At 40.5% G+C, this 27,716-nt stretch overlaps 1 protein-coding gene across 1 annotated transcript in view; it reads right to left on the reverse strand.

The window, feature by feature from the left end:
• Positions 1 to 27,716, reverse strand: part of LOC109967270 (NT-3 growth factor receptor-like) — a 410,435-nt gene that overhangs the window by 193,058 nt on the left and 189,661 nt on the right. Inside the window, exons 5-7 of the mRNA XM_020612721.1 lie at positions 9,175 to 9,329; positions 6,722 to 6,864; positions 4,206 to 4,350 (exon numbers count right to left, since the gene is read on the reverse strand). Of these exons, the coding sequence (XP_020468377.1) occupies positions 4,206 to 4,350; positions 6,722 to 6,864; positions 9,175 to 9,329 (443 nt within the window). The remainder of the gene's footprint in view (positions 1 to 4,205; positions 4,351 to 6,721; positions 6,865 to 9,174; positions 9,330 to 27,716) is intronic.

A 27,716-nucleotide genomic window follows, 5' to 3' on the forward strand; every position in this document is an offset into this window, starting at 1 on the left:
TACCATATTCTAATTCACTGAGATAGTGATTTGGTGGGTTTTTGTTAAATGTGGGCCAAAATCATCACAATTAAAAGACCCAACAGCTTAAACTACTTCAGTCTGTGTGTACTGAATTTATATAATACACGAGTTTTACTATTTGAGTTGAATTACCGAAATAAATGGACTTTTCCACAATATTCTATAATATTGAGATGCACCTGTAGTCAGACAGTTTGTCACTGTCAGTCTAGGAATGGAGAACATAACTATTTGTAGTCTTACTGTTTATGTGCTTTGCAGTGTAACGCATTTGTGTTCCATGGCATTTGGATTGTAACTGCTTTTAGACACAGAGAGACACACTAAGGACTGGCAAGTCAAAAAACAAAACAAAAAAATGAACCAGACCTGCTGCTGAAATGAAGACATGGGGCTTAAAGTGCCTGTTTTTTTTTTCAAACACAGCAAATCTTGATGATGACATAGAGACAAGGCTCAATATTGTTTTATTTCCTCAGTACATAACTGTGTTAATGCACCCTATCAGTAGATCAAACCAAAATGTGCTCAACTGGATCTTTATTGATTCAACTTGTTTCTCCATCCTCAGAAGATTTCCACACAAACAGACTTTTTGAATATTTAGAAAAAAGCAAAATTCTTTGAAAGTGGCATAGTTAGCCATAGCAAATGGTATAGATGTCAGTTTTTTTCCTCTATTTTGCTCTTTGGCTATTAAAGTAAGGTTTTTGTGTTAAAGAGTAAAAACAGATACTACTGTATATCCATTATAACACATCCATATTCTCTCATTTCTGCACATTTAGTGTTTAGTTCTTGCTAACACAATCACCTAACTATCAGCAGAGTGACATGACAAAAACTGAGAACTCTGTCAAGGAAATGACTAGGAGTCACTTTCAATAAAGTACTCACAAGTAATCGCTGCAAATCATTTGACTCATACTTGTGTGTTTTCTCCCTCTTTGACACTAAAACACCAAATAAAAACAGATGAACCATCTGAAAAAGTTGAATGCCTTAAGAGAGCCTGCCATTTTAATAGCACTGCTGCTGAAGAGATCATGCAGAACGTTGACTATTTCTTCATAAAAGTCTGGAGCAGCTTATTGCACCTTATACCAAAGTGAGAAGGACAAAGAATGCAGCAGAAGGATAGAATGGTATGACCAACCTGGTTAAAAAGACAACAGCAAAAACTGTAATTACTGAATTGTTTTTTGCTGGCTTTTTTTAAGTGGAGGCTAACCGCCTCTAAAGCTGGCTAGGAGTTGTGCTCAGATAATGTTGTGAAACAAAAAAATTCAACAAATACCAATAATCAGTTTAATTATTGTGGAGAGAGCCAGGCAACCTCCAGGCGCATCAGAAGGTATGACCCCATATGAAGGTATGAATCCACTAGCATTCTCATAGATTGTTACAGCGAACCGTATATATAAATATATATGTGTGCTTGTTCGGACTCAGAAAAAGGTAGAACTCGGACTCAGGCTTGACCAGGTAAATGTATTTTACTAACAGAACTGAGAAGTGGTCAGTATCGGTCACGTCAGCTGATCTCAGGGCAGCGGGGAGTGCTGGGATGACTGGACTGCTAGAGCTACAACCCAAGCTGGCTAAAGAAAAGCAGAGGATGAGAATGAGTAACAGGGATGCTATGGAAATGGCAATACTGATAGGTATACTGAGGACCTGAGGAGCAGAATTTACTGGCTCTAGGAAGGTGAGTGACATAAGCTGTGAACACAGTCCAGGGGGAGGTGTAGGAGCTGGCATAGGCGATCACTGGTCCGACGTGCAGTACTACCGGCGTGGTGAGGCTCAGGCTTGCAGCAGATGACAGAGCAGGTAGAAGGGCAGTGCGATCAAGGCTGACAGTTGAGATCCAGAGCCGCGCAGCAAGTCCCAGCAAAAGTTGGTCTCCTCATCCTGAGGAAAAGGTTCACAGTCCAGGCACCAAATGATGCTAACAAAATGCCAAAACCAGCAGAGGGTACACCAATCCACAGTAAGACAGTTCAAACAGAAAGCAGCCCGCAAAATTAAGAAGGGCATATAGTTCCTTAACACAAGTTCACAGTAAAACAAGTCAAACTGAAAGCGACCCTTCAAAAATAAGAAGGGCATTTAGTTCTTTAACACATGAAATCAGGTCCCACAACATAGAAGCAGTTCATACACCTAGAATCCTTGACGGAAAGCAAAGCACAATTACTTGTAGGATCACAAGAGATCATCTGGCAATGAGGACACACCAACACTCCCTTTAAGTACTAGTCTAGCAGTTGAGAGCAGGTGTGCCTCGCTGCCTAGAATGCATTCCCATCTATGTGGGGGCGGAGCTACTGTGACAGCCCGTGCCAGCTGATGAAGTGCTGGGGGTGGACAGGGCCACGGACGTAACATTGATGATTTTAAAGTCATTGCATTTGAGGCCAAGTAATGCTATTGTATATTGTGATGTGTTCCTAGGGTGTGTGTAAGGATATGATTTAAATATGAATGAAACACAAGTGTACATCCTACAATGTTTTACAGGAGAGAAGCTCAGAACAACAAGGACTAACGTGGTCTCACCAAATAACTTTCACCAGCTAGAATCAAAAACGCCTTGTTACTTTACAAATGAAAGAATTGTCCCAATAAGCTCCACACAGTTATTTATATAAATTTTAGATATAGGAAAGAGAGCACATTGGCATTTGATTAGTCCATTAGGTCAACTACCCTGGGTTGGGATATCAGATTCAGTTAACTAATGTAAAGAAAATTAAAGACAAAAACTAGGGTTTGACCCGACAATGACCATCTGTTTCTTTTGTAGTGTTAACTTAATGTAATGCACTTAATAAAAGGAAAAGGGAAAGCTTTGGTTTTTACATCCTGCTGTAATCCGTAATGCACCATAGCATGCACCTACAGGCATGTGACATGTGATGCCTAATAAATCAATAAGTAAAAAAAAAAAAAAAATTAAATAGAGATTAAAACCAGATGTCGCAGCCTCTGGACACAGACATTTTAAAACCCATATGCTTAACAGAAAAATGTCTCTTGTAAAGAATGTGGGTACAAGATAAAACAACCGGTCAACCATGTTCAGTGTCCCCCTTTTCAGTGGCATGTTAAATGCGTTTTTGCCGGACTACTATGAATGTGAATGTATGGTCACTGGAACCTAATGAGCAGTACACCCCATACTTCCCTTAGTAATCACTAAACAGTCAGTGGGGTTAACGCAGACCATCCTGCTTTGCTTTTCCACTGTATTATCTATCTGTTGGTCTCTGTTTAGAGGGAGGAGCTGCTTCTCTCTCCCCCCCATATTCCTGGTACTTGATTTTAGCACTTGAAGGGTGCTGAAATTTAACTTCCAGAATACACCTCCAAAGCAGGCGCACCATAGTGGAAACAAACACAGAACCCATGACAAGCGTTACTTTGTACAACATGCTTCATTTGGTTTCTGCAATGGAAAACCCAATTCCATCATATTGGACTGGTTCCATTATGTACTGAAATGGTGAGACAGCTTTTGCCTCTATTGTCATGTTTTAATATTGAGAGATCTCATCACACCCCCAGTATTTAGTGATCAAGAACGGTGGAGAAATAGGGCAAAAAGTCAACAAAATATAATAAACACCAAAATTCAAGGCAAGTGTGGCAGCACAAATGTACAAAAACAGTAAAATACATAGAAGAAAAAAAAACTTCCTAGCGTCTAATGCTAAATTACTGTACACACAGTATAGTGGACTGTATTGTCTAAATATGTCCTCACAAATCAGTTATGCCACTGCAATACTGTGTTGTGCAAAACAGTATCCTCATATGTCAGATGTGTCCTTTAATGCACAATGTCCTCACTTCAGTGTTTTAGTCATGTCCCCTAAAATCACATGTGATCCTTTAGTGCACAGCAATGACATTTTTGTGTGTTGTATACACACTGTCCTTACAATTCCCATGTGTGTAGCTCATTATTGAAGGCCTCATAATTCTGCATGGTATCAGGTCTTTATAGTTCAAGCTGTGTGAATTCAAACTTTGAAGTGAAATCTGTGCTGTATGGATCAAAACACATTTTGGTATTAACCACATCTTTGTAGAGCAAGTGGAAAGGGGTCCCTATAATGTTTGGGAAAGCTGTCCTTATAATACACAAAAACCTGTGTGTGTGTGTATGTACTTACAGTGGACAGTTAGCTGGACAGAAGCGTTGGTCATGCCCACTATGTTGGTGGCAGTGCAGGTTAGCAGGAAGTTGTTGTCGTCTCTGCTCACATTGACCAAAGTTATGTTTATGGAATGAATGGTGTTGTTGTCATAGACTTTAGCCTGGAGGGAGAGCATGATATAATAATAATAATAATAATAATAATAATGGTTAAATCTACCAGGCAGAAGTGTAGCAAGGGAGCAGGTATGTTCACTAAAGTAACTATATGTACATTTTAGTTAGCTAAATAGCCAGTACACTCATCTAGCAAAGGTAATGCTGTCAGAATTAGGCTGCATTTATGCAATGTTGTCCAAATGAAGAAAACACAACTCCAAACTAGAAGTCTTCACATATAGTTATCCCTGCTATTAGCCTTGTACTCACATCTTTTAAAGCACTTGTGACATATTTGGAGCATTTTTTTTTTCACATGGAAAACCAGATACAAATACACAGAGTACAGTCCGTTTAAATTAGCTGAATGGTCATTACAATAACTGCAGCAACGGTGACTTTTCAGTCATTCTGCTAACAGTCTGTTGACCCTTATGAAGTTGGAGACATTACTGGTGTTAAACAAAAAATGTGATATAAGATCAGAATTACTAGGAAGCTGACATGAATATTTTTTCCCAATAGACCTTCTTCACATCAGTAGGAAGAGCAGAGGTGTAATTGATAACACTCAGAGGGCTACATTCCATTTATGCAAATCATAGCTAGATCATGATATTGTGTGTGCTTGCTGGGTGGCATCGCTTAATGGAAATGTAATGGAACTTGGCCATTGTTAATGTTGTTAGCTACACCTGTGTTTTTTCTACTATGACAACTCAAAATGTCTGCTAGTCTATTGCACGTTGAGAAGGTAATTAATCCCCCAACACATTTAGCCCCTGATTTCCTATCTCAAAGCAAGTGTAATGATCAGGCCCAAATGGAATCGGTGCCTACAGAATTCTGACAACACCTCCACAGATTTTAAAAAGAAAGAAACTCAGAATGTAAGTGTGTGTTTGCTCCCAACTGCATGTGTGCAACAGTTGTGATTCATTCTCCAAGCCAAGGATTGGACATTCACATCTACTTCACACCTAGACTGGCTAGTTGCACATCTCTGTCTAGCACTTCTTTTTCATTCCTTACACAATAACCTGCGACAGATCTCATGTCAACCTTCTGGAGCTGTTCCCCTCAGTGGCCTATGTGAACAACCCAGGTTAATGTCTTAACAAAAATATTAATGTCTCCTGATGAAAACACACTATCTCACCCCCCCCCCCCCCTTGTTTTAATTTTTTATTTACATGGTCATCAGTCAGTAGCCTACATCTAAAGACACTGAACTTTCTATTTCAGTGTCATACTTTAATGCTGGTGAGCTGAAAAAAACAACACCTCCACAGATTTTTAATGCTGGTGTAATTTCCAACAAATGTTCACACTTCGAGTGTCGTTTGGAGTTACTTGGAAGTGGATGTTCTGAAAATTGTTAATGGCTCACTCCGGTCAGGGATCTCTCCAAAAATCACTGAATCAATCTGTACTAATTAGTTAGAAATCTTGGTGTCAAAACTCACTCAGACCTGAGCTTCACCAGTCACATCAAGGCCATAATTAAATCAGCTTTTTATCAGCTAAAACAAACAGCAAGACTCAGAGGTCTCATGTTCAGACAAGATTTAGAGAAACTCATTCATGCCTTCATCTCCAGCAGGCTGGGCTGTGTAACAGTCTTTTGCCCAGTCTTCACAAAAAGACTGTTGGACAACTTCAGCTCACTCAGAACGCTGCTGAGTTTTAACCAGAACCAGCAGAACTGAACATGTCCCTCCTGTTCTTATATCCTTACACTGGCTACCAGTTACCTACAAAATCAATTTTAAAGTGCTTCTGCTAAGATTATAAATCACTTAGTGGTATCATGGGACAAATTTCTGGTCTTCTTGAAGAATCCAAACCCAGCAGGGCTGATCCTTAAGAAGCAGTCAGCTAGTAGAACCTTGGTTAGAACCAAACAGGTTGAAGCTGCCTTTAGCTCCTGTGCTGCACACAGATGGCACCAAATTCCTGACGACCTTAAATGTGCCCCAACTCTGCTATTTTCAAGTGTCAGCTCAACTGTGCCTTTGTTTGACTGGCCTCTGCACTGTACTTTCTGCACTGTAACTGCTTTCTGTTTCAGACCATTTTGTGTTTTTGTTTTTATTTGATATATTTTCTCATTTTAATAATGTTTTATGTTTTTACACTGTCTGTTTACAACACTTGCTTCCAGACTAAACTGTCAATTTGCCCCGCATGATGTCATCTCACCAGCTACAGCTAACTAATAAACTAAGACAACACACTGCTCCAACACTGATAAGCTGTACAGTGGTTTGTTTCTGTTTATGGGGTAACTTCATGTGTGAAAAGCAGCATTCATAAGTCTAGCTGTTGAATGTCAGTATATATTGTATGTGTGTGTATGTGTGTCCTTCCTACTTCTTGTGCAGTGATGGAGTGCAAGCCGTTGACAGGCCAGTCCACCTCAGGCAACGGGGATCCCGAACCGTTACAGATTGCTGTTACTCGATCACCCTCGACAACTGTGAGGTTGCTATGGCTGACGTTGATATCAGGCAAGTCTATGTGAGAGAAAAAGTCAGAGAAGATACAACTACTGTCAGAAAGGTGGCTGAAAGGACCCAAATGCAGATGCCAGAGACACACCAGTACAGTACTTTAAAAAGCTTTATATCAGAATACAGCAGTGGACACTAATGAAACAAATCAGTTAAATATTGATCTTAATTCACTAGCAGAGAGACCTCCAGCCTACAGCAGTTGGTGCTCCCAGGTATATAAATATAGAATATGTGTATGTACACAGCTCAGATGGAAATTACCAGATACATATATACAAAAGTATATTTACAAGGTACTGCACTGAGGATTGTCGTCCTGTCATACAGTCGTGGATTTAGTATTCATCAGAGTGATGCCCCAGCTGAAGAAACTGTCCTTATGCTTGGTTGTCTTGGCATACAGTGACCTGTAGCACTGTCCAGCAGAGGGGAGGAGTTCCTGAGCTGATGCAGGAAGTACATTCTCTGCTGTGCCTTCTTGGTGATGGTGCTGATGTTGGGGGGGGGGCCTCCTCCTGAAGTCCACTGTTATCTCTGCTGTTCTGATTGTGTTCAGTTCCACAGCAGAGGGCCAGCTGTTCAACCTGCCATCTGTAGACTGACTCGTCACAGTCTGACCGATGACCTTCAGGAGTCTAACAGAGGGTGTCACTGGTGTAGAGGGAAAACAGCAGTGGCAACAGCACACATCACTGGGGAGTGATTGTGCTGATAATCTAGGTGCTGGATGTGGTTTTCTCCAAACTCACTTGTTGCTTCCCACCTGTCGGAAAGCTGCTGATAGACTGACAGGTGTGCGCAGTGAGCTGGGTCAGTTTAGAGTGGAGGATGTCCAGGATGATGGTGTTGAAGGCCAAGCTGAAGTCCACAAAGACGGTCTTCCACAGCAGGGGGAATGGTTTCCTATAGCCAGTGATGTTTTGTAGGCTTCTGGTTTTTCAGCTTTTAGGAGTAGTTCCTCTTTGCTACTCTGATCTCTCTTGTCATTGTGTTGCTGGTCTGCCTGGATAGTTTCTGGGTGAGATTTGCTCTGTTAAAAACCCCTAGAACAATGAATGAGGAGTTAGGATGTTTCTATTCCATCCTAATTATCTGTTCGGCCAGGTGCTGTACTGTGCTAGCGTGGGCCTACCATGATATATACACTAAGACCAAAATGAATGATGAAAATTCTCTGCGAGAATAAAATGGTATGTAGTTGAAAAAAGTCTTTAAGTCCATGTTGCAAGTTTTTCTAACTTAAACCAACCTTCATTTATGCAGGAGCAGATTTCGCCTCCACTTGTTTTCCCGGACAGCTTTGTTATGTGATCTGCTCTGTGTACTTGGAAACCCAGTATTTGTATTGCGCTGCCCAAGATGGAGTCGCTGAGCCAAGTCTCCATGAATAATAGCAGAGTGTGAGAAGTCAGAGTTAGTCTGGTTGATGAGGAGTTCATCCATTTTGTTGGCTAGAGAGTGGAGATTCGCTAGTTAGATAACATAACCAGGGCCCCCAATCTCTTCCCTTGCCAGTGTTTTCTCCAAGTCCCATAGAGAGCTGCTGCCCCTCTGAGCAGAATGTCCACACATATTTTTGCATTAGAAAAAAGAGTTACTAGCCACACTGTGTGGTCCAGTTCTTCTGACAAGCTTGTCAGTATGGTTTGTGCAGAATTCGAGTGACCCTCTGATGATCTAAATACTGTTAAACCATTGTGTGTGTCAAAGCTTGATAAATCTTATTCCTAACTATTAAAATGTATCAGTGAGTCACACTGTGGTACTGGGTGACATGTTCCTTTATAATCAAAAATACACATAAAAATTACTGTATGTATTCCTCTGCTGCAGATTACAGTCCCCTTTATTGGCCAAGTATGTTACACACAAGGAACTTGTGCCATCTGCGGTGCCAATTCAAGTGATGGCTCTAACCATCAGGGGGCAACGGGGGGTGTTCAGCGTCTTGCCCAAGGATATGTCGACACATGGACTGCAGGCACTGAGATTTGAACCTTCAACCTTCTGTTTGGGAGACGACTGCTCTATCCACCACACCACAGTCGCCTCCCGAAATGCAGTATTTCCTCCTGTTTGTTTGATAAAATTTCAGGAAATTACTGAGCCCTTTAAATAAATGAAACTAAGCTAAGTTTTATGTTTTCAGTAGGAACCAATGAACTTGGAGCTGAGAGCCAGAAACAGAGTAGCGGAGTCGGAAAATATTGTGAGATACACTAACACATTTTTGGTTTTGGTTTTATTGTTTGTTTATAGTGAGTTTTAGGTGTGTATGATTGTGTGATCATTTTCAAACCCTAAACTTACCACAGCTGCTAATGTTCATATCATGCAGCAGTATCTTCCTGTAGCCATCAGCACAGTATAACTGTTGGTTGCTTAGCCCCGCCTCTCCCCTCTGTTGCCATAGCTGCAGCCAGCGGATCTCACAGCCACAGGCAAACACCACGTCCCCTAAATGACTGCAGAGAGAAAGAGAGCGAGAGAGAGAGAGAGAGGAATATGTAGAAATCAATTTTCATGCTCTCCAGAGGAACAAAGCATGTTTGTTATGTCAAAACTCCTTAGGAAGATACAGCACAACAACAGCAGCATACATGTTTAACCATGACCTTCAAAGCAACACTTGTTAGGTAAAACACTCGACTGTCCACACTGAGACAGCTGAGTGCTTCGTAGGGGCCGCGTCTCTCAGTGGGCCCTGAGTGTTCTGGCCCAAAATATAGGCTGTAGAACTGGGCAGGTTGAAAGAATAAGAGAGAAATATGCACACAGATAAAAGGGAATTATAGCACTTCATCACACACACACACAACAATCCTGGACTCCAAAGAAGATCACAGATTGGTGATTATGTAATGCTGCAATGCAAGGGAGGTATTTTTCTGTGAAAAGTGTATTTAATTAACTCTGCTGAACTGAGTCAGCCTGGTAACCATTCTGAAATACACTTATTATTCGGCTGGTATTTTATCTATTTTTGGAACCTTCTGATAGAAATAATAATAATAAATATGTATAACTAACATTGTTACCTTTTAAAACAAAGGGGCAAGTGAATTATAACAAGAAGAATTAGAACTGGGCACTAAAATTAGACAAATTACAAATAAAAAAAATCAGAGTAAGAACAAAAAAATTTATTAAAAAAATTAAAACAGAAACCATAAACCACAAACAAGGAACCATAAATGAAAAGAAAAACAACAAGAAAAAAGATTGGACAGTGTACCTACTTAAAGAAAGAAAATGTTGTTGAATTGTTTGGCACTTCAAAGTAATACACCAAATTGATTTAGCTTTGCAGTGTTGTTGCTTATTAAGTTGATAATATCTGGACTGATAACCAAAACCTCCCTACTGTAAACACCAACACAGTTTCTGCATTGTAGTAGTTTAATGGCACTAGGGTACTCCTATGGAGTCACTCACTTCCATTTGCAGTTTCTGCTGTATATGTAAAGCACATACATAAAGACAAAGTCCAGGATGACCTGTAATTTTGTACCTTTAAACTCAAACAAAGCTGAAGTTGTTGTACTTGGGCCTGAAAATCTTAGAAACATGCTATCTAATATAGTTACTCTAGATGACATAGGCCTCCAGTACTGCTGTGAGGAACCTTGGAGTCATTTTTGACCAGGACATGTCCTTTAAATCACACATAAACCAAGTCTCTAGACCTGCCTTCTTTCACCTGTGCAATATCACCCAAATTAGGAACATGCCCTTTGCCGTTCAGGTCATCAACCTGGACCTTAACGAAACTCAAATATTCATGTTAATTATCTGCAAAGTATTCACAGAAATGTATAATGTTCAGTGAACTGCACTCTCACTGCACAACAAATGTGCCTGCATTCAAAAACAAACTGCAAACGTCTATATCTTGTCTTTTGCAGTGTGGGCGTTTTCCCCGTGTTTCTCTTTTTTACAGTAGCTGTTTGCACATTTTTCTATTTGTTGCATGTTACTTCTTGCTATATTCATTTTAACAAAGTAAATTGAGTTTAACTGTATTGAAATATGTTATACAAAGAAAATTCCCCACTGAGACAGACAGTCAATATTTGTCACTGGTGTGACTAAACAAACTTAGTTTCTGCTGGGGAGTTGTGCTGACCAAGACAACATGCAGACAGAGGCCAAGGTTAGAAAAAGTTTACTTATTAGACACTATCTCAGATGCCTCAATAGTAAAAAGATCCAGTGTCCAATCCAGGTAGGAGCAGTCCCGCCTTAGCTTGGCTGTCGCATGAGGATGACCTCCCGTTTCTCACAGCCTCAGTGTGTCTCCAGTGGTGGAGGGTTAAAGTAGATCACAAACTGTCCCAACCTCTTGAGTGTATATGGTATAGAATGAGATTATTTAAACTCTGCCTCCCACTAGGAATGGGTCAAGCTAACCAAATACACTAGAAAGTCACTTTTGGCTTTTCCCGTTTAGGGGTCGCCACAGTGAATCGTCACACTGACGACTCGTATGTTGACATTTGGCACGTGTTTTATGCCAGATGTCCTTCCTGACGCAACCCTGATTCGAACCCGGGCCACAGCGGTAAGAATGCTGCGCCTTAAGCACTAGCCTACCAGGGACAGCTGTTCACCAAATACACTACAACTAAATATCCCTGTAAGGCACCAAAAATATCAAACCAAAAAAATGAAAACACAGAGGAAGGGCTTTTTCCTATTCTGTGCATAGCAACTATCAGTCTCTGACACTTTTAGAGTCACTGTATGGACCTGCCTGATCTACTGGTGACAGCCATTTGAAACCAATATGAAGTGGAGACTTGACTAGACGAGGAGTGAACCATTCGTTCACCTCTCCATTTTCCCATGAAGAATGTTCCCCTACAATGCAGCGACAGGCAAGTGCAGCATGCGACAAGCCTCGTCTTCTCCTGTTCGCCTCATGGCTCCAGCGAAATGTCTTCTGTCCCCCTGGTTTGTACTGGCTCCTTGGGTGCAACCCAGCTGGAGGCCAGTATTACACTGAAAACTGTGACCCATCAGATTTTGTGACCACAGAGGCGCTGTTGTAAAACTTTAGTATTTGTTGTTTTGGCAACGAACCAGAAGATGTGTATGTAAACGGTGTAAACTAGTCCAAGTGTAGCCCTATTGCTTCTGGTTTTACTGGCGTGATTGGACTGCTACTGTTTGCCCAGTCCATGTGACCCATGGCTATACAGAGTAGGAGTGAAGATTATTGCTTTCTATCAAGAAAGAGACCATTAACTTTGGTTGATCATGTTTATCACTGCAGGCATGGCATATGTTAGTGTCAAGAAAATGACATGTTACTTACTGTACATACAGTAAGGACATATTAAAGACTATTTGATGAAACAGCTCACTGGGTGTGTGCAAAACAATTATGTCAATCACCAACAACATGTTTTCTGCTGGTGTGTCAACCTCTCCTCTTCATTTAGACAAATGTATTCAAGTACAGGATCAGCACAGGACCAACAAAACACACGTCACCATTTCCCATCAGAACACGTGACTTTATGTACCTGTACAATAACTGATTAAAACATGGAAATCATTGTTTTTAAGCTCTGTCTTCCTCTTGTAATCATTTTGTACACATTTGTGATCATCACAGTGTCAGGTCTGCTCGACGCCACCTGCCCCTCTGCCCTTTTTTTCCCTTTCTCCTTTTCTCTCTTGCAGCTCCTGGCTCTGGTGGTGTACACAGCTGGGTCACAGCCACCTGATCAGCAGCTCCCAAGGTGCGACATGGCTGAGGCAAATCACCTAATTACCCTCTCCCTGTTTTAGGTGCAGACAAATGCTTGCTCATTGCCAGTATGTTGAGAATCTCATCTCTACGCTTGGCTTTGCTTCTACTCTCTGAGAGACATCCAGTACCTGTTTTCTCTCCATTCGCTCAATCTCAACGATGGCACCCACTGGCCTCATCCCTGCTCTGGCGTTGTCACTCATCCTACCTTTGTCTCCACTGCCGTCACTCCACCTCAGCAGCCTGACCCTGACCCAACCACGTCAGCTGAGTTTACATTTGTTTTGCTCCAGCCTGCTTCTTTTTTTTTTCTCTGTAATAAAGACTTGTGTCAGCATCGCCGGTGTTTGCCATCTGAGTCCTGCCTGTTGCTTACTCGGCTCCTAGAGTGACTAGCCGTAACACACGGAGCCAGTACTACAGAAGTCACCATTTCAAACGGGTCATACACATTCTTCTTCTGGCTCACTGCCGACACAACAAATGATAAAAATGCACAACAACAACAGCTTAGAGGAGACACAAAGTTAATGACATACAGTGCCTTGCGAAAGTATTCGGCCCCCTTGAACTTTGCGACCTTTTGCCACATTTCAGGCTTCAAACATACAGATATAAAACTGTAATTTTTTGTGAAGAATCAACAACAAGTGGGACACAATCATGAAGTGGAACGAAATTTATTGGATATTTCAAACGTTTTTAACAAATAAAAAACTGAAAAATTGGGCGTGCAAAATTATTCAGCCCCTTTACTTTCAGTGCAGCAAACTCTCTCCAGAAGTTCAGTGAGGATCTCTGAATGATCCAATGTTGACCTAAATGACTAATGATGATAAATAGAATCCACCTGTGTGTAATCAAGTCTCCGTATAAATGCACCTGCACTGTGATAGTCTCAGAGGTCCGTTTAAAGCGCAGAGAGCATCATGAAGAACAAGGAACACACCAGGCAGGTCCGAGATACTGTTGTGGAGAAGTTTAAAGCCGGATTTGGATACAAAAAGATTTCCCAAGCTTTAAACATCCCAAGGAGCACTGTGCAAGCGATAATATTGAAATGGAAGGAGTATCAGACCACTGCAAATCTACCAAGACCTGGCCGTCCCTCTAAACTTTCAGCTCATACAAGGAGAAGACTGATCAGAGATGCAGCCAAGAGGCCCATGATCACTCTGGATGAACTGCAGAGATCTACAGCTGAGGTGGGAGACTCTGTCCATAGGACAACAATCAGTCGTATACTGCACAAATCTGGCCTTTATGGAAGAGTGGCAAGAAGAAAGCCATTTCTTAAAGATATCCATAAAAAGTGTTGTTTAAAGTTTGCCACAAGCCACCTGGGAGACACACCAAACATGTGGAAGAAGGTGCTCTGGTCAGATGAAACCAAAATCGAACTTTTTGGCAACAATGCAAAACGTTATGTTTGGCGTAAAAGCAACACAGCTCATCACCCTGAACACACCATCCGCACTGTCAAACATGGTGGTGGCAGCATCATGGTTTGGGCCTGCTTTTCTTCAGCAGGGACAGGGAAGATGGTTAAAATTGATGGGAAGATGGCTGGAGCCAAATACAGGACCATTCTGGAAGGAAACCTGATGGAGTCTGCAAACGACCTGAGACTGGGACGGAGATTTGTCTTCCACCAAGACACTGATCCAAAACATAAAGCAAAATCTACAATGGAATGGTTCAAAACTAAACATATCCAGGTGTTAGAATGGCCAAGTCAAAGTCCAGACCTGAATCCACTCGAGAATCTGTGGAAAGAACTGAAAACTGCTGTTCACAAATGCTCTCCATCCAACCTCACTGAGCTCGAGCTGTTTTGCAAGGAGGAATGGGCAAAATTTAAGTCTCTTGATGTGCAAAACTGATAGAGACATACCCCAAGTGACTTACAGCTGTAATCGCAGCAAAAGGTGGTGCTACAAAGTATTAACTTAAGGGGGCTGAATAATTTTGCACGCCCAATTTTTCAGTTTTTTATTTGTTAAAAAAGTTTGAAATATCCAATAAATTTCGTTCCACTTCATGATTGTGTCCCACTTGTTGTTAATTCTTCACAAAAAAATACAGTTTTATATCTTTATGTTTGAACCCTGAAATGTGGCAAAAGGTCGCAAAGTTCAAGGGGGCCGAATACTTTCGCAAGGCACTGTATAATCTGTCTGTCACTTCCGGCTGTTCCCATTAGGGGTCACTACAGCAAATCGTCACACTGACGATTCGCATGTTGAAATTTGGCATGTGTTTTATGCTGGATGCCCTTCCTGACGCAACCCTGAACCTGGGCTACAGCCGCAAGAGCGTTTAATCCTAGCCACTAGTCCATCAGGGACCCTGTTAATGACATATAAATGCATGGAGAGTGAGGAGAGGCACATGGCACTGAAGTAAATAATGATGGAATTTTTTCCTTAAACTTGGTAACAACATTGTCAGATAGATATCAACTGTAGTGGAATTGTTTCCCACATGGTGTATAGTCCATTAATGCAAATTCAAAAGTTATTAGAAAATGGTCAGAAGAGGGTTTTGGGGGAAAACTATTAAGTGTTTCGATACCATATGTCAGAACAAGATCAAGGGTGTGATTAAAACAGTGAGTGGGTTTATTTACAGTTTGAGAAAAGCCAATTGAGTCCAGTAATGAATTGAATGCAGGTGGTCGAGGCAGAAGGCCACCCACCAAGAGCCGGGGTCTGTCGGAGGTTTCTTCTGTTAAATGGAGTTTTTCCTCCCTACTGTCACCAAGAGCTGCTCAAGGGGGTTTTGTTGGATTTTTCCTCTATGATAATAATAATAATAATAATAAGGTCTAGACCTGACTTTGTAAAATGTCCTGAGATGGCTTTTGTTGTGATTCGGCGCTATACAAATAAAACTGAATTGAATCAAATCGTTGATGTAGTGTTCTCCACATGCCAAGCCCCTCTTTCCATCACAGGGTCCATGAGCTCTGCTTCTCCTCCAACTGGGCACACCACACCTGCCTCATATCTCTTTATTAACTGTTAGGAGAGAAATTAAAGGAATCCCTATGCACTAACAGCCTGTTAACCCAAGTGTTTTTCTTTTTCTCAGACTACCATCATGTACATCCCCTCACACACATGCACACGCGCATGTACACGTACATACTGTCACTCCACGGCATATTCACACAAACAAGAAGTTGCCTGTTAGAGAAAACACAGTAGATACAACATAGCAACAACTCTGGTGCGCCGTGTGTCTACACAACAGTCGTCGTGCTCAGAGCCCAAAACAGAATCACTGTGCTTATGCATGTAAACAACATTTACAAAATACATTGAACTTAAACTTTTCACTTTTACTTATAGTACTTTACTAATAGGTTTACAAGCACTGCAACACATTCCTCTTTAGATATCTCTATCCTCTGTTGTCACATACATCATTTACACCTGTTTCTCAATGGGGTTCCATTATCAAAGTCAAAGTGTTTATTTGTCATATGAACAGTTAGGAAACATGTTTCCCTGTACAATGAAATTCTTACTTTGCCGTCCACATGATTGCCACAAAAATACAAATGACATATAAAGTAGATAAACAAGCAACACAAAATCTAAGGCACTTATGTCCGTATTTGTGGCTGATGGAAGGTTTGTGACACAGCCACATCTGTAAGATTCATGAAGGCATGAAGGACAGCTAGTAGGAATGAGAGAGCATGTTTTTGTTACTGCAGTGCCACAGGTGTTACACTTGAGTTGATTGTTTTGTTGAGCGAGGACAGACTGACACATACAGTTGAAATCAGAGGTTTATAGTTTTTCACAACTCCTGACATTTAGTCCTATAAACACTCTCTGTCTTAGGTAATTTAGGATCACTACTTTATTTTAAGTATGTGAAATGTCATAATAATATAAAAAAAAAAAATCAGCTTTCATTTCTTTCATCACATTCCTAGTGGGTCAGATGTTTACATACACTCAGCTGGTATTTGGTAGCATTGCCTTTCAATTGGTTAACTTGGGTCATATGTTTGGGGACGCCTTCCACAAGCTTCTTACAATAAGTTACTGGAATTGTAGCCCATTCCTCCTGACAGAACTGGTGGAACTGAGTCAGGTTTGGAGGCCTCTTTGCTCACACACACTTTATATATATTTTTTTCCCAAAGTGAGGACTAGCCAAAATGTCCTCACTTTCCGAAACTGTCTTCACTCTGTAGCAAAAAATATGTTTTTGGTCCTCATTATGTAACAAGTACAATAACACACAGAGCCGTGTCTATCTTTGTGACCAAACTCACTGACATAATACATTTGCTAGCTCCTTAGCATAACTTTAACCATCATAACTAAATCCCTAAACCCAGCCCTACCCCTAAATTAAACTTGATTCCAACCTAAAACCAAATCTTAACAGCCATTTGAAGGCAGGTGAGAAAGTGTGGACTGTGCAGAATGACCTCACTTTTCCAAAATATCTTCGCTCCTGTTATGGTTAGTCCCCCTCGCCAGGAGGGTGAGGGAGAACTAAGGGTAGGACCCAAGATAGCCGACCCAGGTGCTAGTACGGAAAAAGGTTTAATAGGGAAAAATAAGACAACGACAACGTAACAACAAAACAGGGTCACTGAGCTTGAGCTGTTTTGCAAGGAGGAATGGGCAAAATTTAAGTCTCTTGATGTGCAAAACTGATAGAGACATACCCCAAGCGACTTACAGCTGTAATCGCAGCAAAAGGTGGCGCTACAAAGTATTAACTTAAGGGGGCTGAATAATTTTGCACGCCCAATTTTTCAGTTTTTTATTTGTTAAAAAAGTTTGAAATATCCAATAAATTTCGTTCCACTTCATGATTGTGTCCCACTTGTTGTTAATTCTTCACAAAAAAATACAGTTTTATATCTTTATGTTTGAACCCTGAAATGTGGCAAAAGGTCGCAAAGTTCAAGGGGGCCGAATACTTTCGCAAGGCACTGTATAATCTGTCTGTCACTTCCGGCTGTTCCCATTAGGGGTCACTACAGCAAATCGTCACACTGACGATTCGCATGTTGAAATTTGGCATGTGTTTTATGCTGGATGCCCTTCCTGACGCAACCCTGAACCTGGGCTACAGCCGCAAGAGCGTTTAATCCTAGCCACTAGTCCATCAGGGACCCTGTTAATGACATATAAATGCATGGAGAGTGAGGAGAGGCACATGGCACTGAAGTAAATAATGATGGAATTTTTTCCTTAAACTTGGTAACAACATTGTCAGATAGATATCAACTGTAGTGGAATTGTTTCCCACATGGTGTATAGTCCATTAATGCAAATTCAAAAGTTATTAGAAAATGGTCAGAAGAGGGTTTTGGGGGAAAACTATTAAGTGTTTCGATACCATATGTCAGAACAAGATCAAGGGTGTGATTAAAACAGTGAGTGGGTTTATTTACAGTTTGAGAAAAGCCAATTGAGTCCAGTAATGAATTGAATGCAGGTGGTCGAGGCAGAAGGCCACCCACCAAGAGCCGGGGTCTGTCGGAGGTTTCTTCTGTTAAATGGAGTTTTTCCTCCCTACTGTCACCAAGAGCTGCTCAAGGGGGTTTTGTTGGATTTTTCCTCTATGATAATAATAATAATAATAATAAGGTCTAGACCTGACTTTGTAAAATGTCCTGAGATGGCTTTTGTTGTGATTCGGCGCTATACAAATAAAACTGAATTGAATCAAATCGTTGATGTAGTGTTCTCCACATGCCAAGCCCCTCTTTCCATCACAGGGTCCATGAGCTCTGCTTCTCCTCCAACTGGGCACACCACACCTGCCTCATATCTCTTTATTAACTGTTAGGAGAGAAATTAAAGGAATCCCTATGCACTAACAGCCTGTTAACCCAAGTGTTTTTCTTTTTCTCAGACTACCATCATGTACATCCCCTCACACACATGCACACGCGCATGTACACGTACATACTGTCACTCCACGGCATATTCACACAAACAAGAAGTTGCCTGTTAGAGAAAACACAGTAGATACAACATAGCAACAACTCTGGTGCGCCGTGTGTCTACACAACAGTCGTCGTGCTCAGAGCCCAAAACAGAATCACTGTGCTTATGCATGTAAACAACATTTACAAAATACATTGAACTTAAACTTTTCACTTTTACTTATAGTACTTTACTAATAGGTTTACAAGCACTGCAACACATTCCTCTTTAGATATCTCTATCCTCTGTTGTCACATACATCATTTACACCTGTTTCTCAATGGGGTTCCATTATCAAAGTCAAAGTGTTTATTTGTCATATGAACAGTTAGGAAACATGTTTCCCTGTACAATGAAATTCTTACTTTGCCGTCCACATGATTGCCACAAAAATACAAATGACATATAAAGTAGATAAACAAGCAACACAAAATCTAAGGCACTTATGTCCGTATTTGTGGCTGATGGAAGGTTTGTGACACAGCCACATCTGTAAGATTCATGAAGGCATGAAGGACAGCTAGTAGGAATGAGAGAGCATGTTTTTGTTACTGCAGTGCCACAGGTGTTACACTTGAGTTGATTGTTTTGTTGAGCGAGGACAGACTGACACATACAGTTGAAATCAGAGGTTTATAGTTTTTCACAACTCCTGACATTTAGTCCTATAAACACTCTCTGTCTTAGGTAATTTAGGATCACTACTTTATTTTAAGTATGTGAAATGTCATAATAATATAAAAAAAAAAAATCAGCTTTCATTTCTTTCATCACATTCCTAGTGGGTCAGATGTTTACATACACTCAGCTGGTATTTGGTAGCATTGCCTTTCAATTGGTTAACTTGGGTCATATGTTTGGGGACGCCTTCCACAAGCTTCTTACAATAAGTTACTGGAATTGTAGCCCATTCCTCCTGACAGAACTGGTGGAACTGAGTCAGGTTTGGAGGCCTCTTTGCTCACACACACTTTATATATATTTTTTTCCCAAAGTGAGGACTAGCCAAAATGTCCTCACTTTCCGAAACTGTCTTCACTCTGTAGCAAAAAATATGTTTTTGGTCCTCATTATGTAACAAGTACAATAACACACAGAGCCGTGTCTATCTTTGTGACCAAACTCACTGACATAATACATTTGCTAGCTCCTTAGCATAACTTTAACCATCATAACTAAATCCCTAAACCCAGCCCTACCCCTAAATTAAACTTGATTCCAACCTAAAACCAAATCTTAACAGCCATTTGAAGGCAGGTGAGAAAGTGTGGACTGTGCAGAATGACCTCACTTTTCCAAAATATCTTCGCTCCTGTTATGGTTAGTCCCCCTCGCCAGGAGGGGGAGGGAGAACTAAGGGTAGGACCCAAGATAGCCGACCCAGGTGCTAGTACGGAAAAAGGTTTAATAGGGAAAAATAAGACAACGACAACGTAACAACAAAACAGGGTCTGTAATACTTACAACAAAGGAAGGGCAGTGATAACAAAGGAGACCAGGACAAACAGGTAAACAAACAAACTAACGGCAGGAGGCGGGGTACATGTTGTCCATAACGTGTAGCAAAGCTCCGGAGACGAATCAGGAACTATGTAGTGGGGTGTAGTGTTAAGAGCGTGTAGCGCGTATGTAGTGCGATAGAGTCAAGCCAAAACGTACAGAGTCTGTCAACGTAGCATTCTATCCAAAACATGTGTACGCGTTACTTGGTTATGTTTGTTATTGTTCGTTAGATTATGTTCGATAATGTTCCGGCAAACGCGGAGCGTCTGCCAGAGGTTTATATAAAGGAAGAAGGTCATCATCGGGATGCACCCCAGCTGTGTGCGTTGACAAACCAGTTACTAATTACTGGAATGCAACACAGCTGAGGTGCAGAGCCCATAAAACGGAGAAAACAAAGAGACAAAACGGAGGAGAGGCAGCGGCCGCCGAGCGGCCCTGACAAGTGTCCAGCTCCTGTGCAATAAAACTCAAACTGGCCCTCATACACACACACACACACACACACACACACTGAAAGCTAACTTTAACCTTACACTAACTTTTAACCAAGTGGTCTCCCTAAAATTCAATGAGATACATTGTGGGGACCAGCATTCCCACAGGTGACTCCCCATAATGTTTGTATGCTCCCAGTTTTGGGTCCCCAGACATACCGAAATACACACACACACACACACCAAGCAGAGATGGAATACTTCTTTACTGTCTTGCAGGTGTGGTGTGATGAATCCTAGTTATCTAATGTGTATACTAGTATGTTTGCTAAAGGGAAGGGGCAAGGATAATGAACATTTGTTGATCTGAACCCTGAGTTGACTGCACACAGCACACACACACAGTCCCATGCTTATACCAAGTGATGAAATCAATAGGTGCATTATTACAGCCATGGCCACAGATTTAATAAATAGAACAAAATGAATTTGTCTGCAGAAAAAAAGCCTAAGGACTGAAACAGAGCTTGAATTACACTGAATAAAAAGCAGACTGAAATGGAGCCAAATAATAGGGATCAGCAATGATTTTTCAATATTCAAATAGTCACTACATAAAAATAAATTGAGTATTTCATGTGACTATATTTTTGCTTTAAAAACAAAGAACCACTGTTCTCCCTCACTTTTACCAGCACCTGGAAATAACACGATAATGAGGTCAGTATATCATCTTACTGCAGCGCCAAATACAAACAGTCGAAACATGCAAAGAGTACAGCCATCAAAACGTTCTGTGTGGAAAATTTTTGAGAAATGAGGCGCAGTGCAAACTTTGCCAGGTTAAGTTAGCATATCATAATGAGACAACTATGCACAGCTATTTGAGGGTGAAGCATCCAGCAGAAAATGGGGTGCAGTCTGCAGTCAACAGTCAATGGCTAGCTTTGTCACCTGAAGAAGAAAGGTCAGTGAGCAGAGCAAGCAACAGCCCTCATCACAAAGATGATGGCCAAGGACATGCTACCCATTAGCTCTGTCGAGGAGGAGGCTTTTCAAACTTTGATGGCAATTGTTCAGCCAGAATATACAGCCCCATTAAGAAAAGCAGTCACGGATAAACTGTGTGATGATAATGCATATGAACTGCACAGTCATGTGACAAGCGTTGAAAAGGTGTCACCAACCATAGATACATGGGCAACGCTTACTACTGGATAGTAAGTGACAGTCTCCTGCCATTATATAAACTCGAAAATACAAAGTTCTGTTCTTCAGACTAAAACAATGCTGGACTGGCATACTGGTGAAAACCTGGCATTTCATCACGGCAGAACACTGGAGACTAACAGGTAAAGTCACAGCATGCGCACATGGCAATGCTAGCAATACAGTGCTATTTGCTGGGGGTGGGTTTCTTCGAATAACTGTCACATAGTTCCGAGGAAATGTCAAATAGTGGTTTAGCTTGAAACACCCATCCCTACTGAAACAAACAAAAGTGCATCTCCACCAAAGTGATCTGCCTAATATAGCCAAAAAAAGTTTTTCCCTTTTTTTTTTACATAAAATATGGTCTGCAGATCAAAGCACTGAGATAAAGTTGCCTGATTGTGAACAATTCCCAGATGTGCTTTTTTTCTCTGATAGCACCTGAGCTAACACCATCTAGGAACTCTCTCTCTCTCTCCCACACACACACACACACACACACACACACACACACACACACACACACACACATTCACCGTACCTTGTGTGTGCAGTGAGGTGTTACTGCTGATAAAAAATGGAATCTCAGCCAAGACAAAACTGCCACAGACTCTTCTCAGGATCACAGTGTTCGAGTCTGGTTATTCTCAGTCTACTGGCTTGTACTCAGTGGCTTGGTATTTCTTCACCAATTATGAAATGACTTGTGCATAACTAAAACTGTGGGAGCAACAAGGACTAGTAGGAAGCACTACAGACATTCCACAAACAGTAAATCATACACTTTAATCATTACTCTTTTTATCAAATCACCATCCCTTATTCTGTTTCCTCCTGTTTGCTAGGCATCAAAAGAAGGCTATAAAGGAACAATATTTCATGGATGTGGGGTGAATCAACTGCCTCAAATTTCTGAAGAGCCTCACAAAGGGGTGCATAAAGGGGTGATTAGTTTGTGAACAAAGAGAATGCCTGACTCCCCCACATCATAATCCAATCTAATCCAGTTGGCCTGCATCTTCCTGAGATCACATGTACAGTATGTGAATAGGCCAAATTGCTTGGTGTTTTACACTGCTGTGTAGAATGTTATAGTGTTAGATCAGCGTCTGATGTATCAGGTTATAAATTTCTTTTAAAGACTCGGTTATTTCACCTGCTCTATTGATCACAGTAGTGCTAGCATCTCTTGATTGCCATATATTTATGGCAGACTTTTGTTGTACTTTGGTGTACTTACATTTTATTTAATGTTTTTATGTATTGTATTGTATTGTTTATCCTTGGTTTGCCCTGTGAAGCACTTTGGTCAACATGCAGTTGTGTTAAAGTGCTATATAAATATATTTGACTTTGACTTGCTCCATCAATGTTTGATGCTAAACATAAGATCTTAAAGAATAAGATGGGTTTTTTTTACCTGCTGCATGGTGGGTATAGTGACTATGACTAGTGCTAATTTTGCTATCATTACCTCCGTTGCAGAGAAAATTATCTTATTAAAGCTTGGTGAGTGTAGAATAAAGTCTTGATATCAAATCTGAAAGTTGTTGCGCATTTATTCCCTGCAGAGAAGGGGCAGTCTCCGTACAGAGTGCTAAAAGAGGCACCTAGAACGGAGGGAGATACATCTCTTCTTATACACACACATACAAATGCAGGAAACAGATGCTCAAGCAGATGCAAAACAGGATACTACTTATCTGGTTCAGCATTTACACACATGTTTATCTCTACAACATGCTGACACAGTAAACCGTCTAGTGTCACAAGCACACAAATAACTGCATAGAATAATTACATAGCAACAGTCAATACACCAAAAATGGTGCTGATATAAATTTCCCATTACACCATTACAGCTAACTGCTGTAAGGAGTATACAGTACGGTAGTTGGCTCGAATGTATATTCCTATGGTAAAATTAATACCAGCTAAGGAGTCACCTTACCTACCCTTAGGGTAGATCCAGCAGATTAAAAAAATTATCCTTGTACCAGTACCTTGTATCCTTGTACCCCTGTACCAGTTTCTTTCAAAATATAGCAGTTTCATTGCTGTTAAGCCTGGAGCTAATATTACAGCTTATATATTAGATCGATACAGACTGAAAAGTTTTTGTCTGGGGCCAGTTTAGGCTTGGAACAGCTTGTTGAACACCCTAGAGAATCCAGGAGTGAGCCAAACAGTCACAGAACGGCTCTGAACAGGCATGTATCTGTCTGATGAATATGAATGAGCTGGGTGTTTGTGTTTGATCTTCACTTTTGGTACATTTGAGTTGGATTTCAACGAGTGTCTGTCTGCAATATTATTCAGAAACATGGCAAATTTAGGTTTGTAGCCCCAGACAAAAGGAACAACATCAGTCAAAATTGATGTAGCAGAGGCTGAGCTACACTAACTTTTATTCCCTAATTTATGTCAAGCTCCGCATCAAAACCACTGGAACCTGAATTTCTCATAATACAGTTTGTGACATAAATCTTTAGTCTTCTGATGACATCATCAGGGCTATTTTCACAGATCCAGGCTGAGCAGTAACAAATAAAATGAATGATATTGCCTGAACTTGGTGTTGTTTCCCTCTAATGGAGTGTGTAATGTGAGGTTAAAGTGATATTCACTTAGTGATAGCACTGGGTGGGTATTTGAGGTATAGCCCTAGAATGGTTTTGGTCTTACCTTAAGGATTGATCCTTTTGTGTGAAACTTGGGGATGCTATGTCTTCTTCTGAGCCCCTTTTGTATGGGGTTCTGCAAGACGCATTTCTTGGACCCCTTCTTTTTTCCCTTTACCTTCTCTCACTGAGCTCTATACTTAGGAAACACGACATTTCCTTTCATTTTTAAGCAGATGATTGCCAGCTTTATCTACCGGTTAAAAAGGCGAATTCTTGTGTTAGGACACTGCTTGAATGTTTCAATGATATTAAATCTTGGCTTGCTTTTAAGTTTTTGAAGCTGAATGAGGAGAAGACTGAGGTGATAGTGTTTGGTGATTCTGCTGGGTCACCCTCTATTGACTTGGGCTTTTTGGCTCAATACAATAAGAAAAATATTTCAAATTTGGGTGTTAAAATGGACTCTGACCTGAAATTTGATGGCAAAAGTGCAGCTGTTGTAAAATCTAGTTTTTTTCAATTAAGACAGTTGGCCAAAGTAAAATCAATGGTCTCTAGGCGTCACTTTGAGACACTTGTTCATGCTTTTATCACCTCCTGGCTGGATTACTGCAACACATTGTATCTGGGGATTGGCGAGTCTTCCATCACTCACCTCCAGATGGTCCAAAATGCTGCAGCACATCTTTTAACAGGTATGAGAAAATATGTGCACATCTCTCCAGTTTTAGCTTCCCTGCACTGGTTACCTGTTCATTTTAGGGTCCATTATAAAATTTTACTTTTCGTTTTTAAATCCCTTCATGGCTCTGCACCACCCTACTTATCCGATTTGCTTCATTGGCATACACCCACACGTTCTCTGAGGTCAGCCAATCAGCTTCTTTTGAGCATGCCTAGAACTAAGCGTAAGCTTAGAGGCAACCGGGCCTTTGTGGTTGCTGGTCCCAAACTTTGGAACAATTTTCTGCCCATCAGACAAGCTTCTTCTCTGTCTGTTTTTAAACCTCTTTTAAAAACTCATTTATTTTTTTTTTTGTTGGCGTTTTGATACTTTATATTGGTGTTGATTTTATTTATTTTTATTGATTCATGTTTTTATATTGGTGTTGATTTTGTTTGTGCTTGTGGGTTGCGTTTTTAATATATATTGTTTATTGCAATGTACAGCACTTTGGTCCACCTTGGTTGTTTTAGTGCTTTATAAATAAAGTTGGTATGGTATGGTATATTCATTAGGTTAGTGTGACATTTGAAAATACAAATAAAACAGCCTGATTTTTTTTTTTTATGTGGATACGTACACCTGTCAGCACATGTAACTTTACCATGTAAAAAACAAAAAAGGTCCACCTTTTATGTAGTTACTCTAAAAATAGCTAGTCATTCTTTAATTTGGAGTTTAGTATTAATATGTTTTTTTGTTTATTGCTTAATTTATAAAAATGAATGATGTTTAACTAGTGTTTTACTGTTTCTTATGTAAACAAGTACAATGTATTTGACTAATTATAGATTACAGAGAAAAAAAGTTATTGTCCGGAGGTGGGCAACAGTTACATGGAAATTAAACATAACTACTCAGATCCTCAACATCATATTAATATAACTAATGTCTTTCTCTCAACATTGTCAACTGGCAATTCATCCAACATTATACTTGACTTTAGGTGGCACCTTATAAGCTCAACTTAAGTCCTTTCATTAGTAGATTCTTTAACATCTTAATATCATGCGGCTACCCCACAGGTGATCCAAATTTATCTGATGACATGCAAGAAAGGCAATCTTTGCTCCTCTGACACCAACTTAATTAACTCCCTCATCTAGCTGGCCAAGGGAGTACGATGTAAATGAGTTGTTTCACTTTGTAGTGGAGATAACCTCTCTCTCATTAATATAGCACAGATAACCTCTCACTTTCATTAAAAGTGTGGGGCCACAAAGACAAGCTAGATGTTTGAGAAGAGAGCAGAGTAGAAAAATGTGATGTTTAACTTCACAGTTTATGGTGCTTCTGCTTAATAGTTTTTATGTCATTTGTACTGGATACTCAGCAGTGATAAAATGGGAAGAGAGACATATGTATGCAGGCTAAGTGAAGTTTTTAAATCATACCAGAGATTCAGTGAATCCTACTGAAACTCACCTGCAACATTGCCTAAAATGAAACCCACAAGCTATTGATTTTCTCAATATTTTACATTACATTTGTTGTTTGAGATCCATAAAAAGTCATTTGATGGTAAATGGCTTTATATAGCACCCTTCCCATGCTGAAGCTCACTCAAAGTACTTTATGCTATTTGCCCATTAACACATGCACATGCTTATAAAGGAATATGAAAATATCTTTCAAAAATGGTTTGGGGAACATTCATGTGAAATAATGTTAAGACTTTCTCTCAACCCTATTAAGCATCCATGTACTTTGAACTAAGAACACACAGAGTACATGAAAAGTGCTGTCCATCAATCCACTCAGTTACTCATTCATAAAATGAACAAAAAAGTTAAATTATTCATACACAAAATGGCAGCCTGTGGTGTTGAAATTTTGGCAGACATCTGAAGCCATGGGATGGTAAATACAGTGCTCATGTTGGATAATCTGGGGTGATAGCACAGTATAAGCATGCAACCTTTTCATGTATATTAGGATTTCTAAAAACTGCTAAGAAAAAAAGTAAAGGAACATTGGATCATCACAGTATAACACCAAGTCAGATAAACTGCAGGGACATCAATCTGTCCATTTTGGAAGCACAAGTAGCTGTGAATCAGTTTCACCTGCTTTGGTGCAAATCTCCAGGTGCAATGGAGAGACAAAAGCAAGAAAATACCCAGAAAAGGAATGGTTTTGCATGTGGTGGCCACAGACAAATGCCCCCAACTCATCGTTCCTGATTGACTCTTATCAGGTTTTGTGTTTTGTTAGTGTCCTTGTCACTACTGGTAAGATAAGGCAGTACCTGCAGCCCAACCAGGTTGCACAGGTAGTCCAGTTACGTCAAGATGGCGCATCCATATGTGCAGTCGTAAGAAGGTTTGCTGTGTTTCCCAGTAAAGGCTTTATTCTATTATAAAGCCTCGTCCAGTTCTTTCAAACCAGGAACTCAGAGGGACGACTCAGACCACTTGAGTATATAAAAAATATAACCGTGCTGGTTTATTCAAAGAGTCACAGGCAAGAATTAACATTACATTTCCAGAGATCTTCCAACCCCCAGGCTGCCCAAGCAGCCCGGAAGCAGAAAAAGACCCCGAACCTAGAATTGCTATACAATATCATCACTTAGTTGGCTCGCCCCCTCCTCCACAGAAACGTCAACCGAGACGTCTCTCTCTC

The sequence above is a fragment of the Monopterus albus genome, unplaced genomic scaffold (genome assembly GCF_001952655.1).
Source record: "Monopterus albus unplaced genomic scaffold, M_albus_1.0 scaffold127.1, whole genome shotgun sequence".
Lineage (NCBI taxonomy): Eukaryota > Metazoa > Chordata > Actinopteri > Synbranchiformes > Synbranchidae > Monopterus > Monopterus albus.